Consider the following 17,871-nt stretch of genomic DNA (forward strand, 5'->3'; position numbering starts at 1 on the left):
TCAGGCAGCAACAAGTGGTAGTTGTTGGCTTCAGAGCCTCTAGCCTGGGCTCCTTTGAGCTTTCCAGGTTGGCTGGTTGGAATGTCTTGCATCTGATCTCCGGTCTTGGGCTGCCCTGGGCCCAGGTGCTGTTAACTTTTGATCATATCCATATTTGAGAGCCTCAGAGGCACAGTGGTGGGTAAGTAAGTGGGTGGATGAGGCACAGTCCTGAACATTGTAGATGGCACTTTTTTGGCTTTAAATGGAGGTGCACAGGGTACCCATGCACAGGTTTGAGACACACCCTCCACATGCGTTTTCTGTCTCACTCCCTCCACGTGCCTGGTGTAAATTTCCATGGCAACAAAGGGCCCAGGCAAAGCAATTCATAGAGGCGAGAATCTGTCTTGGGGGCATCGGGCAGGGCTGGCCCTGGCCCATCCTCCTTGCCCCTCTCACTGAGTCGGGTCATCTTAATTGCTCTGTCCTCTCTCCACTCTTGACAGATTCATGATTTGTTCGTGAGCTTTGATGACACCCCTCTGGGAGCTGCCTCCCTGGCCCAGGTCCACAAGGCGGTGCTACATGATGGGCGGACGGTGGCCGTGAAGGTCCAGCACCCAAAGGTGCAGGCTCAGAGCTCGAAGGACATTCTTCTGATGGAGGTGAGAGCCTTCCGCCTTCCCTTTCCTTCATCCTCATTCTATATTTCCCTGGGATCCAGGCAGTCCTGGTGAAATTGGCTCAAGGCCTATGGGGTGGAGTGTGGCCCTTTGAGCAACAGAGTGAGAGAGGAGAGCTTGCGACCCCAAAGGAGGTGTCATGACAACAGTGTGACCAGGGGATCCATGGCTGGGTTGGTTGATTTTTGATTCATTCCTGGGAACTGTCTGCTGATGGTCTCGGAGCACGCGGGGCAGCTGCTGGGGCCAAGGAGACCTCAGGGGGATGTTGTAGAAATGAGACAACCCACAGGTGATTTCCTTGGGGGCAGAAAAGGTTACTTCCTAGTTTGTTAAATTATAACAAAAGGGAGCATCTGGTCAGCCAAGGGATATGAAAATGACAGGCAGATCACACAGAAATATTTATGCAAATTGCACACTTGCTTCTCTGATATTTGTTTTGAAAGAACAAACTTGGATGCCCTAAAATGGCCCTGAGACAGCTCTAGTGGGGACTGTGCCTCTGGACTTCTCTCGCTCCATGCCTGGAGCAAGGAGAAAGGGTGAGTGGCCACGGCTTGGGCGGTAGCCAGCACCCCCAACAGAGGTCAGCAGTCCGCTTACCCTGCCAGCGTGTCCCTCTCCTGCCTTTTCTCTTTCCCTTTCCTTGGTTCCCTTTCCTCACTCTGGACACTTAGTTTATTCTTTCAGCTCACTCTGACTAAACTTAACACGGACATAGAACACAAGAGTAAGTGACCTGCATCTTCATCCTCGGAGGAGCTCCCCATTTAGTGGAGGAGACAGGCCTGTACACAAACAACCCTTGACTGTGAGCTCCATCAAAGGAGTGTTTGCAGAGTGCCAGGGAGCCCTGTGCCTGGACTGTTCGGGGCATCAGGGGGGCTTCACCAAGGTGCCCATGAGACAGCCGGGCAGGGGAAGGATGACCCAGCCTGTGTGAAGGCTCTGAGTCTTAGGGGAGCAGGGTGTGCTTGGAGAGCTACAGCTGGTTCAGATGGTACGAGCTGGACATGGGAGCAGATGAGGCTGGGAAGGTAGGCAGGACAGAACATGAAGGGCCTTGTATTCCAGGCTCAGGTGCGGAATGGTATGCGTAGGAAGTATGTATTCACTATGTAACGGAGCAGATCTGATTTTCTTCTGTCGTCAGTGGGGAACCATTTAAGAATTTTAATCAGGGGAATGTCGTGATCAGATGTGCCTTAGAAATAAAAGTCTGTTGACAGTCTGGAGGATGTATTGGAAGGCAGAAAGACTGTAGCTAGGGAGACTGATTGAGGGGCTGCAGCATTGGTCTGAGAGAGAAAGGATGATGTAAACCAAGGCAGTGTAGTGGGGGTGGAGGACAGGCATGGATTCCTGGCGTGGAATCATCAGGACTTCGTGACCAGCTCTACATGGGGTGGGGGAAATACTGGTGTGAATGAGAATGAAAACAGATTGTAAGTTTCTGGCTGAAATGATTAAATTTGGGTGTCTTTAACCATGTGTATCAGTCAGAGAAAAAAGAAATTGCTCTAGGTATTTCAGAGGGAATTTAAAACAGAACATGGGGTTCACAGGGAATGGAATTGCCGAGAAGCCAAAGGGGATGGTGGGATAGTCACTGGGGGCAGGAAGCCACTGCCACCCTCAAGGTGGAGGGACAAGGAGAAGAGGTGGTTCCCTGGAGCCCAGGTGCTGGGGCCACCTGAGGGGAGTGGATCCCAGACACAGGGCCTGTCACTGGGGCTTGGAGCCACAGATGCTGTTTGAGGCTGTGAGCGTTTCACCTCCGGCTGTCCGCCTGTATCCCACCAAACCTAGGTGGAAGCCGGTTGGCAAGGGAGCCCGGGGAATGTGGTTTCTTATAAGATAAGGGGGTGGAATGGATGTCAGAGCAAGTGGAGCGGGCCCTGTGCTGTGGGACGCTGCTGTCTGCAGTTTTGGACTAGCATCTCTCTGTGGGTCTACAATTCAGGCTGGAAATACAGATTCTGGGTTTATCAGCAAGGAGACTCGTGGGAGCTGAATCTGGGGGAGTAGCTGAGATCGCTTAGGAAAGCTACATAGAGTAAAAACGAAAGGGAGAAGGCAAAGAAAGAACTGTGAGGAGCATCAGCATTGGGGAGTGTGCCTAGGAGAATGAGTTCCTGAAGGAACTAAGAAGGCATGGTCAGAGGGATTAGAGGAGAACCAAGACTGAGCAGCTATATCCAGTGAAAACAATGTCAAGAAGAGAGCACAGTTGGTTATCTAGCATCCTAACAGATATAACCACTAGTCTGCATAGTGAGCCACCTCAAAACGTAGTGGCTTAAAACACCAGTTGTGTGTTTTGCTCATGATTCTACAGTCTGGGCAGGGTGTGGTAGAGAGACTCATCTCTGGTTATGTGGTGCCAGCTGGGTGGCTTGATTGGAATTGGAGCTGGTTCTGGCTGTTGGCTGGGAGCTTCACTGGGGCTGTGGGTCAGGGCCTTCGATCCTCTCCGTGTAGGCCTCTCCAAGGCTGGTTGGGCTTCCTCAGAGCATGCTGGCTGGGTTCTAAGAGTGAGTGTCCCCTTCCTAACACCATACACAAAAATAAACTCCAAATGGATTAAAGACCTACATGTAAGGCCAGACACTATAAAACTCCTAGAGGAAAACATAGGAAGAACACTCTATGACATACATCAAAGCAAGATCCTTTTTGACCCACCTCCTAGAATAATGGAAATAAAATCAAGAATAAACAAATGGGACCTAGTGAAACTTAAAAGCTTTTGCACAGTGAAAGAAACCATAAACAAAACAAAAAGACAACCCTCAGAATGGGAGAAAATACTTGCCAATGAAGCAACTGACAAAGGATTAATCTCCAAAATATACAAGCAGCTCATGCAGCTTAATACCAAAAAAGCAAATAACCCAATCCACAATGGGCGGAAGACCTAAATAGACATTTCTCCAAAGAAGACATACAGATGGCCAACAAACACATGAAAAGATGCTCAACATCACTGATCATTAGAGAAATGCAAGTCAAAGCCACAATGAGGTATCACCTCACAGCGGTCAGAATGGCCATCATCAAAAAATCTGGAAACAACAAATGTTGGAGAGGGTGTGGAGAAAAGGGAACTCTCCTGCACTGTTGGTGGGAATGTAAGTTGGTACAGCCACTATGGAAAACAGTTTGGAGGTTCCTTAAAAAACCAAAAATAGAACTACCATATGATCCAGTAATCCCACTCCTGGATCTATACCCAGAGACAACCATAATCCCAAAAGAAACATGTACCGTAATGTTCATTGCAGCACTATTTACAATAGCCAGGACATGGAAGCAATCTAAATGCCCATCAACAAATGAATGGATAAAGAAGATGTGGCACATATATACAATGGAATATTACTCAGCCATAAAAAGGAATGAAATGGAGCTATATGTAATGAGGTGGATAGACCTAGAGTCTGTCATACAGAGTGAAGTGAGCCAGAAAGAGAAAAACAAATACTGTATGCTAACTCGTATATACGGAATCTAAAAAAAAATGATACTGATGAACCCAGTGACAGGGCAAGAATAAGGATGCAGATGCAGAGCATGGACTGGAGGACACAGGGTTGGGAAGGCAGGGGGCGAAGGGGAAGCTGGGACAAAGTGAGAGAATAGCATTGACATATATACACTACCAACTGTAAAATAGCTAGTGGGAAGTTGCTGTATAACAAAGGGAGATCAACTCGATGAGGGGTGATGCCTCAGAGGGCCAGGATAGGGAGGGTGGGAGGGAGTCGTGGGAGGGAGCGGTTATGGGGATATATGTATAAATACGGCTGATTCACTTTGGTGTACCTCAAAAGCTAGTACAATAGTGTAAAGCAATTATATTCCAACAGAGAGCTTAAAAAAAAAAAGAAAAAAAGAGTGAGTGTCCCAAGAGAATAAGACTGAAAGCACATCACAGTTTTATGACCTAGCCATGGCAGTCATGTAGATTACTTCTTCCTGACTTTATTGGTAAGAGAGAGAGTCACAAAGGTCCCCTTGGTTTAAGAGGCAGGGAAATAGACTCTACTTGATGGGGGAGTGGCACAGTTCCAGAAGAGTATTAGAATGGCAGTGAGGGCCCAAAGATGGAAATTCATCGATAGGTGAAATAAACACAAACCCAGAAGTCCCAGCGCCTTTATCTTCACCATATTGCAACCGATCGAAGCCCAATGAGTTGTTAGGTTAGAATTAGTTCTGCAACATGATAGAATTTTGTTACTAGGTTGATAAATGTACATTAATTTGATTATTAGCTATGATGGGTAGTGTTTGTAACAATCACTGTCTATAGGCTTATGATCTGGACAAAACAAGAATTTCAGTATGTTTACTATTGCTCTTACTTGAAAAAAAACTTTACAAAAGCACAAATTAACGTAACAGGTCCATTTCCATAGATAGGTCATTCACTCAACAAATATTTACTGAGTTCCTAATAGGTGAAGAACCACTTCTTAGATGACTGAGTAATTTGTATGAGTGTGTGTTCAGTGAAGAGAACAGGAAAAGGTCCTTCAGAAAGTACTTGAGTGTCTGTGTTGTTTTTTTGTTTTTTTTAAATATGCTCTCATTTTTCTTCTTGGTTTGGTTGTTAATCATAACAGGGGATGAAAACTATTCTTGAATTGTTTTTTTCATCTGACATAATAATGAAAGCCAAAGTATTCATATTTCTTAAAATAGCCCTAAAATGTACTCTTGAACTTCTTACTGGAACCAGGTTTGATACTCTAGGTATATAGGTTGTATTTATGTAATGTTTAGAGTGACATATTAATAAATAAAGCAATCTGTTAAAATAGGGGAAAAAATTTTAAAAAAAGAATGGGAGATGTTAATGCAGGCATTTTGGAAAATTTAGTCTGTCAGAATTACTTAATGTTGTGAAATGCAATATGAATTAGTAAAGCTCTGAAAAGAGTATTTTGGATTTGGTGAATTGGAGTTCTTGGGAAGAGCAGGGAGAGTGGGGTGAAAGAGAGTTGAGGCCCCAGGAAGCAGAGACAGTTAATGTAGACTACTCTTTCCATGTTTAGCCATGGATAGAGGGGGAGAGTGAGGGTAGTGGTTAGAGCAGAGCACAGGATTAGCAGTGGGGCCCTTGGGCAGGCTGTAGCTGATGGGGAAGGGGCAGTGGCGTCGGGGATTTGGAGATTCAGGAGAGAGAAGGAACTGATAAATCTGGTTCAGGAGGAGCCTGGAGGGAATGGGCTTCAAGGACACAGGTGAAAACATTAGGCTTTGGTAGCCTTTGTTTTGAGACTAGAGGAAGGTGGTAAGGCTGGGTACAGATGAGTGAGTGGGGTAGGGGGAAGGCGGGGAAGGTGGGCAGCTGAGTTGTACCAGCCTGATAGCCTCTATTTTTTCTCTGAAGTAGGAGGTAAGACCATCTGCTGAGAAAGAGGGGGTAGGAGGTGGCATGGAGGCTTGAGGGGGGATGAAGGTTTGGAATACTGCTGGGTGCAGTGGAAAAGAGAGCTGACCGGGACTTGGGAGCGGGGTTGCTGAGTGGCACTGGGCAGCTACCTGGAAGCATGAGTTTTCTGAAGCATCAGTCAGTGGCTGTGGGACAGCCATAGATGAAAGTGCGCCGCAAGTCTCAGAGGATCCCTGGGTGTCCCGAGACCCAGCAGCCACGCCTGCGTTGGGTGGGAACTTATCTCTGCCCCATGGTACCAGCAGGACCCACTGGGGCTGGGAGGACAGCTGACATCTTTTCTCTGCTCAGAGCCCTCGCTGCTCCCTAAGTAATGGTGGCCATAAGGTCAATAGCAATAATAGCAGTCATAAAGATTTGGCATCTTCCTCCCTGAGATAAGCATCAGATACTTTTCTTGGAAATTACTAGCCTTGTGGCTATGTGCAGAGTACAGAGTGGCTCCTTCACAGTTGGCTGGGGCTGGGGTCTTGAGGCAGATCAGAGGCCTGCACCCACAGCCTTCAGGAGAGAAGCTAGAAATGAAGCCTGAGGTCACCACCTCCGTGGACTGTCAGCATTAGCAGCAGCACAGAGTGGTCCTGCCTTCTCACGGGGCTTGGCCTCTGGTGGAAAAAAGTCTTACCTGGTCACCCTTCTCTGCTTTACAACTAAGAAGTGCCAACTGGAAAGCTCATCTTGTTTACATCTGAAATGAGTATTACTATTTTTTTTTTCTAAGTCCAGACCTAAATGGTGCCTTGATTTTAGGCATGACACTTGCTCGGGTGTGCTTGGCAGGAAAAAAATGATTTCTAGGAGGCATTCGTTCTATCGTACCCACCAGAAACTTGGAGATAGAGGGGAGGCAAAGCTACTTTTCTGCAGAGCCTTCTGGTGCTTCTTTTCATGCCGGTTCCAGGTATTGTGTGTCCTCTGCTTCTCTCCCTATGCCCACTGTTGTCTATCTCTCTTCTCCAGCCCTGTGATTAATCACAGCCCGGTCTCGAGAGGAAGAAGATCTTATTAAAGTAGTTCATGCTAAGGAGAGAGTGGCTAATAGGCTTAAACCTCTGGATAGTTGCAGTTTGAGAAGGGATCTTGTAAATCCAAAAACATGTCTGCTGTAAGGATAGAGGTCCGCAGGAGTGAGGCTTTTCAGAATAAGGAAGTGGGGACTACTGGCTATATCAGTTAGGATGCTTTTAGCTGCATGTATCAGGAAATCCAACTAAAAGTAGTATAAGTAATAGTAAGCTATATTATCTCACATTTCAAGACATCTGGAAGTAGGGTCAGCTGTTTCAAGGTTGACTAATCCAGCACTTCATGGTGGTTTTTAAGGGCTTAGGTTCTTTATGTCTTCCACTCTGTCAGCTCGGCTTCCTGGCTTGTCCTTCTAAGGTAGTACTCCTCATGGCCCCAAAACAGCTGCAGGGTTCCTGCTATTACAAGTAGATGATGTCCAGATGCCAGAGAGGGCCTGTTTCTTCCCTCATATTAAAAAGTAGCCCCTTAGTAGAATTCCTTTCAGTTTTCATTGGCCAGAAGCAGGCCCACATGCCCAAGCCTGAATCAGTCTTGGCAAGAGGATTGGGACCAGTTTGACTGGCTTAGACCAATTGTGATTTGCCTTCTCAGGCTAAGGCCTGCCTTCCTTAAAGGACAAGAAAGATGTACAAAATTGAGGTTCTTTTAGCCAGGAAAATGGGGTAAATGGCTTTTGGGTTGGCACCCAACATCATGTGCCACCCTGGTGTTTTGTGTCTGCTCTTCCTGGGGAAGGGGACGGTCTTGGGGATAGCTGTTGACCGGTGCCAGAGAAACAGAGACCGACTCTCAGTAAATGTGATGAACCTGATGTTGTCGGTGACTTTGCACAAAAGAGAAAGGCACAGCCAAGGGTGTTTTCAGCTTTGTCATTATCACCTGATACTGTCCCTTTAATAGTTGGGGCAACTCTACTTCTAGATGCACGGCCAGTGACTCTTATTGATTTGAGTGGCTGTCCAGAGCCAGACTAATTGGGCCCAGAGATTGGAACAATGATTCAGCAGCACGGGGTGAACTGACAAGGCAGAGTCTATCTGTCTGCTGGTGGGCGGGCTTTGCAGCAGTTCTTGCCTGCCCACAATAGCAGGGAGCTTAGCAGGCCGGGTCTCACTGCCACACTCACTGTTTGAGAACAGGGTAGGACTCAGTTGACCTGTGAGCCAGTGGTAAGACCATCATTCCCAGGTCCTAATAGCACTACCCTGTATCACTCCTTACTATCACTTAAGCTTCTGACATTAATGATGAACACCCCTGTGCCCTATCACCCCCTAAGGAATCTGACTCATGGCCAGGGGCCTTACCCTTCATGTACCATCTGTCCCCAAGTTGCTCTGCAACATTAGGGTGGGACGCTCCGGTTTGAGCGCCAGAATCCCATCCACCATTTGATGTCATCTGGCCCGTACCAAGAGTCTCTAAAAATAAAGACCTGTGACAGTTATGGTTTTGCTTTTTTTTTTCTGAACATTTTTGGTGCATGCTGTCTGTCATCTTGTTTCTTTTCTGAATGTGTTGATTGAACAGTGGGTGGCTAGGTAATGTTTGTGTTGGCACAGAATCCAACAGCTGATTTTATTTTTTTAAAATACATTTTTAAAAGCCCTGGAGATGTAGATCATCCCATGGAAACTTCTCTTCACCCTGTAATTCTGTTTTCTAAAAAGTATGCACTTTAATAACTTATCTGAACAAAGATAAACCCTGTGAATGGTAAGCTATTTACATCACCCTGAATTGATTTTCGATCCTTGTCGAACATCCATTTTTACTATTTCGGATCCGTGCAGGCATTCTATTTAGTGTCCTGTTTTCCCGTAGAACATTATTTCTTTTATAATATATAATGACTTGATAGCAGTAACTTGAATTTCGGTTGCATTTTACAGTTTACAAAGCTCTTTTTATGCCTTATCTCAAGCTTCCTATTGTGTTGTCCTGTATTATATTGCTTGAGACAGGGCTGCATAAAGAAAGAAGTGGAAAAAAACCCCCAAAACCACATGGGTCCAAGTCCTGCATTTGAAATTACAAGCTATGTGACCTTGAGAAATGCTTTAACCTCTTGGATCCAATTTCCTTCTCTGTGAAATGGGCAAGAAGAGGAAGAAATGAGCTCATGTACATAAAGTGCCTCATAGTGCAGTGCCTCTGCCTGAATAATGATAATTCCCATTTTTTTTCTGCTATTACAAATAGCAATTACTAGTTTTCAAACTTTTATGTCTCTCAATTTTTCCATTATGTTTCTGTATGGCCCATAATTTATTCCCCCCTGTGAGCCAATAGCCCTATAGGAAAATGATTTCATTATTCTACCTTGAAGGAAGTATTAATTGTTGAATATACCTTGATTGATTAACAATGCTCCAAATCAAGTAGAAAATTCTCAGGCATTTCAAATCTGTGGTTCCCCAAAATTCAGAGGTAATCCGTTTCTCCACCAAAACCTCAGAGGCATAAACATTTAATCCATTTGGGTAATGTACATGTGAACATATAATTATTTCTGGGGAGAGGGCAAACCTTTAGAATGTTCATTTATTCATTCACTCATTCATTCATGTGAATATTCAGGAAACATCTGCCGAGTGTGGAGTACATGCGAGGCACTGGTGAAAACATTGACTGTTGGAAGAGTTTTACGGAGAAGATAAATTTGGGAGGAAAGTCAAAAAGTCAAATTGATAACAACACCTGTTTTATTTTAGTTGATTGCATCTGTTGTCAAAAAAGAAAAACTTAAATGAATCTACTGAGGGCAGGCTCTCAAGAAGGGAATTGAATGAAAACAGAAGGTGAAACTGAGTTTTATTTTATTTTCCCAGGCCCAGAAAAATCTAAAGTGGCAGCAACCCAAACTGTTTTAGACTTGGACCAGATGACTCTTAACCTGACCGCTCTCCCCACCCCCCTTGAAGTTCAAGGAGTTTATAAACCTCCTGAATTATGCGCAAAATTATGGGAGTATGTATATTTTCTGGGCTTCATTGCTGGCATCAATTTCAAATTTGTGACTTCCTATAAAGGGAATGGTGTCCTGTGAAGCTAAGAACACTGACCTCCATTCAAACACACCCTCTCATTGTAAAGTAACCAAAGGATTGGCTTGTCAACCACCATAGAATGCTTTTGAAACCAGTTTTATGAGTATTACAAAGTTTTTTGGGCATTATGAATTAGTTTGCTAATTAGTTATTAGCAATTAATAGCAGTCAATAAAATCTTTGACTTCTTTTATGATTAATGACATTCAGTATTAATAATTACCACTAGTACTAGTAATGACTAATCACATAATTGATTAGTAACAGAAAAATCTTTAAAGTGCCTTTCAGAGCTGTTTAGATATTAATGATAATTAAAAATTTCACCAATAACAGTGACCATACAATAAATGATGAGGAGTTATTGTATGGTGAGAAGCCTCATTGCCTGGTATAGACCCCACTGGGCTACATGTGGGTCTCTGTGTATACCTATGTCTAGGCCGGAGTCATTACTGAGAAGGTAATCAGTACATTTTGATCAAACAAATGAGTGAGACTCCTTGTGGCTCTTTCCTTTGTCCCTCCTGGGTGCGAAGCTCTGGAATCTTGGCTGGAGCAAAGCACCCAAGAGGGTTCCTGCTTGAACTCAGCCCAGAGACTGGAATTCAGGTGCCTCGGATGACAGGTGTGCCCTCGGCCTGGGCCGGGCAGGTGCTTCTATTTCCTGCACGCCAGCTCTGCCTCCCCTTTGGTGGCAGCCAAGGGCCATCTGAGGGCACGGTGATGAGACACGATGCCCGGGTCTGACACCTGCAGTCCGGGCCTTGCTGTTGCCACCTCTGCCTTCTTGTTTCGTGTGCCACTAACAGAAACAAAACATGAACTAAATCGATTATCATAAGGTCACAGGTCCAGCCCATGAAAGACTAGACAAGACTTAAAAGAAATTAGACTGCAGCCGAATGTAATTAGAAAGGGTTTGCGAGAAATTGAGTATAATAACCCTGTGTGATGATTCTTTTGAATGGCGTCTGGTACATTGCCTCAGACATAGGATTTAAAAACAAAGCTGTAAATGCCTTGTAGTTAATGGCCCTGCTTTAGATTTATTTCCTTGTGCTGAACGTGCCTGATACAGTGTCGGGCATCGTATCATAGACCAGGGCAAACAGAAGCATGAGACAAGGCTCATAGCTGGGGCTCAGTAAGGCCTTCTGGATAGACTGGGTGGGGTCTTGGTCAGCTCGGGCTGCCATAACAAAATACCGTAGACTGGGAGGCGTGAACGACAGACACTTACTTCTCATGGTTCTGGAGGCTGGGAAGACTAGGATCAAGGTGCCAGCTGATTTGATTCCTGGTAGGAGCCTCTTCCTGGCTTGTAGACTGTCTGCCTTCTTCCTGGCAGAGAAGAGGGGAGCTCGGGTCTCCCTTTCTCTTCCTGTAAGGACACTAACCTTGTCATAGGGGCCTCACCTTCATGGTCTCATCTAAAGATTACTTCCCAAAGACCCCACCTCCAAACACTGTCACCCTGAGGTTAGGGCTTAACATATGAATTTGGGGGCTACGTAAGCATTAAGTCCATGACAGGTGGGAAAGGTCTCTTGGTACCAATAGGCCCACGGTTCTTTAGTTCTTGCTCCTTGTCCTTCTGCTCTAGCCAGGGCTGGAGACGGGGATTCTCAGAGAATTTGGGCCGTAATCTATACCAAGAATTACTGGGAGGATCTGTCAGTGGTTCTCCCTAGGCCTGACTCTGAACACCGGCAGGAGGGCTTATAGAAGAGCAGGAGAGTTGCCTTCTGCGTTTCCCCCATGCCCCGAATGCTGGAACATCTCTCATGTCCCTGGCATCACCCTTGCTTACCCACTACAGAGCCATTGTTGGTGAACTTGTGACACTACCTCAAATTCAGAGCTCTGGTGGTGGGGTAGTCTCAGAACTGAGTCCCTGCCCATGGAGGGGCCATGGCATGCTCTGCAGATGTGTCTGGGCTCTTGTTCTCTGCCAGTGATGTTTGTTTCACATCATTAAACTGACAACTGAAATGCCAGAGAAGTCTTCTAAAACCCCCTTTCATCATGTCCTGACTCAAGAATCCACTGTGGGCCCAGATCACCAAAATTCCAAGCTTTTCATCCAAGTGGTCAAATCCTTTATTTCTTAATCCTCTTGTCTTGTCCAACCTTGGTTTCTTATTCCAATTTAATTTTTTATCTTGAAATATTTTAGATGTACAAAAAGCATAGAAAATAATATAAACGCACAGTTATCAACCACTCAGCCTAAGAAATAAACAAAACGTAGCTGGTGTCCCCTTCCAGCCCTTTATAAACAGGACCATGAAGCACAAATCTGGGAGCAGCAAAGGCAGCAGTTCAGCGACGTGCTTAAGAGCAAGGGTTTTGGGGCTGGGTAGACGCAAGGGGAGTTCTGGCTCTGGGCTTCCTTGCTGGGCAAGTTCAGGAAAATCGTATAACCTCTGAGCGTCTCAACTTTCTTCATCTGTAGAATGGGGATGATAAGAGTGTGTACCTCCCCGAGTCACTGTGAAGACTAAATGGAGGAATAAAATAGGTAATAGTGCTTCCCCAGCGCTAGGCAAGTGGGGGAGTGCTCAGCAGATGGCGGTGGTGGTTTCTGCTGGTGGCTGTTGAGTTTTTATAATCTTGGATTTGGACTACAGAGATGGGCCCCTACTCACCCTTACTCCTGGGGAGGCCCAGAGACTTGTCAATGCCCACACCCAGATAGGAGGACGGGGAACGTACCTCCCTTGGTGGGTGCCATGGACTGACTGTTGGAGTGCTTGGTGGGTTTTAGGTGCTCGTTCTGGCTGTGAAGCAGCTGTTTCCAGAGTTTGAGTTCATGTGGTTGGTGGATGAAGCCAAGAAGAACCTGCCTTTGGAGCTGGATTTTCTCAACGAGGGGAGAAACGCCGAGAAAGTGGCCCAAATGCTCAAGCACTTTGACTTCTTAAAGGTAGGAGGGGCAGGATCATGGGGGCCTGGTGGTTGGGTGGAAGAGTGCAGGGGAGCTGTTGGTGGGACTGTAAGTTGGTACAGCCACTATGGAAAACAATTTGGAGGTTCCTTAAAAAACTACAAATAGAACTACCATATGATCCAGTCATCCCACTCCTGGGCATATACCCAAAGAAAACCATAATCCCAAAAGAAACTTGTACCATCATGTTTATTGCAGCACTATTTACAATAGCCAGGACATGGAAGCAACCTAAATGCCCATCAACAAATGAATGGATACAGAAGATGAGGCATATATATACAATGGAATATTACTCAGCTATAAAAAGGGATGAGATGGAGCTATATGTCATGAGGTGGATAGAACTACAATCTGTCATACATAGTGAAGTAAGTCAGAAAGAGAAGGACAAATATTGTATGCTAACTCACATATACGGAATCTAAAAATGGCACTGATGAACTCAGTGACAAGAACAAGGATGCAGATACAGAGAATGGACTGGAGAACTCGAGGTATGGGAGGGGGCGGGGGGTGCAGGGGAAACTGAGACGAAGCGAGAGAGTAGCACAGACATATATATACTACCAACTGTAAAATAGTCAGTGGGAAGTTGTTGTATAACAAAGGGAGTCCAACTTGAGGATGGAAGATGCCTTAGAGGACTGGGGCAGGGAGGGTGGGGGGGGCTCGAGGGGGGGGAGTCAAGGAAGGGAGGGAATACGGGGATATGTGTATAAAAACAGATGATTGAACCTGGTGTACCCCCCCAAAAAGAAAATTAAAAAAAAAAAAAAAAAAAAGAGTGCAGGGGAGGACTGGTCCCGGCCCCAAGCATCCCCCCTTGCAAGACATGAGGGGGGACATCTCCTTCCCGAGTCTTCTCTCTGAGGGTGATTTATTTGTCCCTGGTGATGCATATTAAAGCCCTTGAAGGCACAGTTACAAATTAACAAAGGAGATTGTTGACCTGTCAAACAAATAGATGTTTATTGAATGAAGTACAATTGCGAGACCCTGAGCACTCCTGAGGGCCTGTAAGCCCCAGTCTCCGCCTCCGTGAACCATGGGAGGATATTTATGATGATGATAACAGTGATAGCTAATGCTCCTGTACTCTGGCACTGTTCTGAAAACTTTATGTATATTACATCAGCTCATTGAATACACAGGTCTGCATCACACAACCTATGTGTCCTGGAAATCTCCGCAGTATGCAAAATCGTGCAACAGAAACCACAGGGTTTATGGGCAAAATGGGGTTAGTTTTGCAGTTTTCCACGTTTCCAAGTATTTCTTGCAGATGATACTGCACATAAGCAAATGTGAAATTTGTGTTGTGATCAAATTGTTCCCTAATTTATCAGTCACGTTGGAACAGATTTGTGTTTTCAAGTATTTACCAGAACGGCTGGTGTGATAGGAGACACTTACTGTGGGAAACAGCATCAAATGACACAAAGTCCCAGCTCAGTGTGAGGTCCTACTCTAAGGATTCAGAAGAAGGGGATCCCACGGGGAGCAGGGCAGGGAAGGCTCTGCGGAGGAGTTGGTCTTGGAGCTGGTCTTCAAGGACTGTCCTGATGTTCCCCAGGGAGCCCTGGAGGTTGGAATGAGAGAGCTGCACGCCCACACCACTGCTCTTCCAACACGTTTTGTCCCTGGTGGGGCTTGGGCCCATTTTCTGGGGGAACCCCTTCATTATAGCAGTGCAGGGGTTGGACCCCTCTGGCAGTCTACCTGGAGGGCTTGGCTTTCCACTTTTAGAAGAGATCAATCCTTTGCTCTTCGCTGGGGAGGCCTGGAGAATGTGGTGGGGCGGGGGTGGGGTGTGGGGGTACCAGGGCTCCAGGTACTTGTTCTGGAGCAAATAGTCAAACGGGGCTCTTCCTGGGGAGGGTGTCTTAGCACGTGGACTGGAAGGTCTTGCTCTGGACTAAAGCATCCACGTGGCTTCTGAGGACATCCTGAGAAACAGAAGCCGTGTTTATACTTCTGCTATCTGGATTGATTAACAGAGATGGGGAGATTGAGGGTGTGTCTACACTAGCTGCCTGAGAATGCTGAAGCTCGGTTCATGGGAGAAAGACCCGCAACTGTGATGATCAGTGTGGTCTCTTGATACGCTGATTTGGTGGAAGGTGTAGCCACTGGCGAAGTTCAGCTCTTTGAGTGAGTTGGGGGTCAGGTCTGTCAAGATGCCCCCAGTGTGCTTGACTGGCTTTTCCTTATACAGCCCTATAAGGCAAACGCCATTATTTGTACAGGCCCTCTTACATGTGCAAATCCAGAGGATCTGGTAACACTGCCCCAGCTTGAGGTTCAAACCACCAATTCAATGAAAACTTGGCTTTCTCATGCAAGTGATAATATTAACTAAGTAGCATAATGCTGTGGGGTCTACGTTATGCTTCCACTTACATATTCCTTTTCTTTCATCCCGTTACTCCACATTCGTTGAGCATTTCCTGAGCCTGTTGCTGTGCTAGGATCTGGGGGTACCTAGACGAATAAGAGATGGTTGGCTTCTGTTTGGGAAGACTTCCCATCTAGTGGGGGACAAACACACAGCATGTTGTTACAGTATGGGTTGGTTAGCAGTATGCCAGCGACGGATCTATGTTTCTGTGGATGTCCAAGAGAAGTACTTAATTACACCGAGATAAGACGCTCAGAGGGGACTTCCAAGAAGTGTTGATTGTACAAAGGGATAAGCAATATTTATTGAATGTTTCTTCTGTGGCACTGAACACTGTGCAGATACTAGGATACTGAATCCTTCCCACAACCGTCATCCCATTTTACAGATGGCAGTCTTCGAGGAGGGGAGCTAGGGTACAAACAGGATTTCCTGACTTCAACTCTGCTGCTTGTCTAAGGACATTCTCTTGCCTCTTACCCAGCAGGGGTGGTCATCTACGCCAGAACTGTGAGCCAGACAAACAAAACCATCTCTTCCACCGTCCCCATGGAAACAACAAAACCGTCCCCTGGCTGGGGCCAGCTCGCGTCTATCAGACCAAGACATGTAATAATAATAATAACACAAAATTTTGAAACGGGGATGCCAAATGGGTAAATAATGAATGTAACGATTTGACCTGCTACTTCTAAAACCCACATACCACTCCTAAGAAAATGGTGGAATTAAGGCTCCTGAGTAATTAATTTTGCCTAAACACATAACAAGTGGGAAGCAAATTTTGCGTTGCGAACCCAGTTCAGCTCTTAAAACAGGAGATAGATTGCTCTTGCACACTGGCACCCCATCACAACATCTGTGCGTAATTAAGCCTCAGCAAAGAGTTTACCTCTCGGTGTGTGAGGCCTCTTCCAGTGGGGTTTAACAACCTCAGCCCTATGCTATAAATCTCCGAGGCTCAGACAAACACTGAATGCAAATGTGGTGTCGGGGAGACGGGGAGAAGATGAGGGGGGCAGCCAGGCCGAACGGTCGAGACCAGGGCATTTGTATATCTGGCATCAGTGTGTGTGTGCTGTGGCGAGGGGACAGGACAAGCAGTGAGGTTTGTGACTGACCTTGGGGACAACGGGGACAAGATAGAGGGAGAAGCCTTATAACCACAGGGTTTGGGACTGGAAGGGATGGGAGTGTGTCTGTATATGTGGAGGTGGGGCTTGGTAGGGGGTTGTCTCTTGAGCAGGCGCCCCTCCAGGATCAGGGGCCTGGGACTCTCTAGAAATTGTGGGCAAACCCTGAGGAGATGAGCATGCTTTTGATGACACACCATAACTTCCTAAGAATCTCAAAGACTGAGAAGCGCTGATGTCTAATAATGAGTATTCGTTAATATTTTTATTTTATTTTATAGTTTTTCCCCTCAGATCTTTATTGGAGTATAATCATTTTACAGTGTTGTGCAGTTTCCACTGTACAACACAGTGAATCGGCTGTTTTTACACATATATCCCCTCCCTTGTGAGCCTCCTTCCCCTCCCCCCACCTCCCCTCCTCCCTATCCCACTCCTCTAAGGTCATCACCATAGTTAATATATTTTACCTGCCTGTGCTGTGTTCGACATTTTTTTTTTTTTTTGGGGTACACCAGGTTCAATCATCTGTTTTTATACACATATCCCCGTATTCCCTCCCTTCCTTGACTCTCCCCCCTCGAGTCCCCCCCACCCTCCCTGCCCCAGTCCTCTAAGGCATCTTCCATCCTCGAGTTGGACTCCCTTTGTTATACAACAACTTCCCACTGACTATTTTACAGTTGGTAGTACATATATGTCTGTGCTACTCTCTCGCTTTGTCTCAGTTTCCCCTTCACCCCCCGTCCCCTCCCATACCTCGAGTTCTCCAGTCCATTCTCTGTATCTGCGTCCTTGTTCTTGTCACTGAGTTCATCAGTGCCATTTTTAGATTCCGTATATGTGAGTTAGCATACAATATTTGTCCTTCTCTTTCTGACATTTTTTAAAGTGCTTTATGTATATTTACTCTTTAATCTTTATACAGCCCCACGAGGGAAATGCCATTCTTAGCTGCATGTCAGCAGTGGGGAAGCTGAGGCCCAGAGAGATGAAGCCACTTGCCCAAGGTTGCACAGCTTCCTGGCAAGGGGCAGAGGCAGCCTGGCCCCAAGCCTGCGTGTTAAACCTCTGTGCTCTTCTCCCTCTGTAATATGCACAGGTCTCAGTGATGCACAACTGTCTGTAGCATTGGCTCTCAGCCCTGGTTGTGTTTTAGAACCACCTGTGAATTTC

General features: G+C 46.0%; 1 protein-coding gene across 7 annotated transcripts in view; it reads left to right on the forward strand.

Annotated features, from left to right (window-relative positions):
- ADCK1 (aarF domain containing kinase 1) overlaps positions 1-17,871 on the forward strand; it is a 114,396-nt gene that overhangs the window by 68,300 nt on the left and 28,225 nt on the right. For 4 of the 7 annotated variants that reach the window (XM_057731869.1, XM_057731867.1, XM_057731863.1 and 1 more), the window contains exons 5-6: positions 489-647; positions 12,979-13,137. In XM_057731869.1, the coding sequence (XP_057587852.1) occupies positions 489-647; positions 12,979-13,137 (318 nt within the window). The remainder of the gene's footprint in view (positions 1-488; positions 648-12,978; positions 13,138-17,871) is intronic. The other 3 variants (XM_057731864.1, XM_057731866.1, XM_057731865.1) reach the window with 2 other exon arrangements.

The sequence above is a fragment of the Hippopotamus amphibius genome, chromosome 4 (genome assembly GCF_030028045.1).
Source record: "Hippopotamus amphibius kiboko isolate mHipAmp2 chromosome 4, mHipAmp2.hap2, whole genome shotgun sequence".
Lineage (NCBI taxonomy): Eukaryota > Metazoa > Chordata > Mammalia > Artiodactyla > Hippopotamidae > Hippopotamus > Hippopotamus amphibius.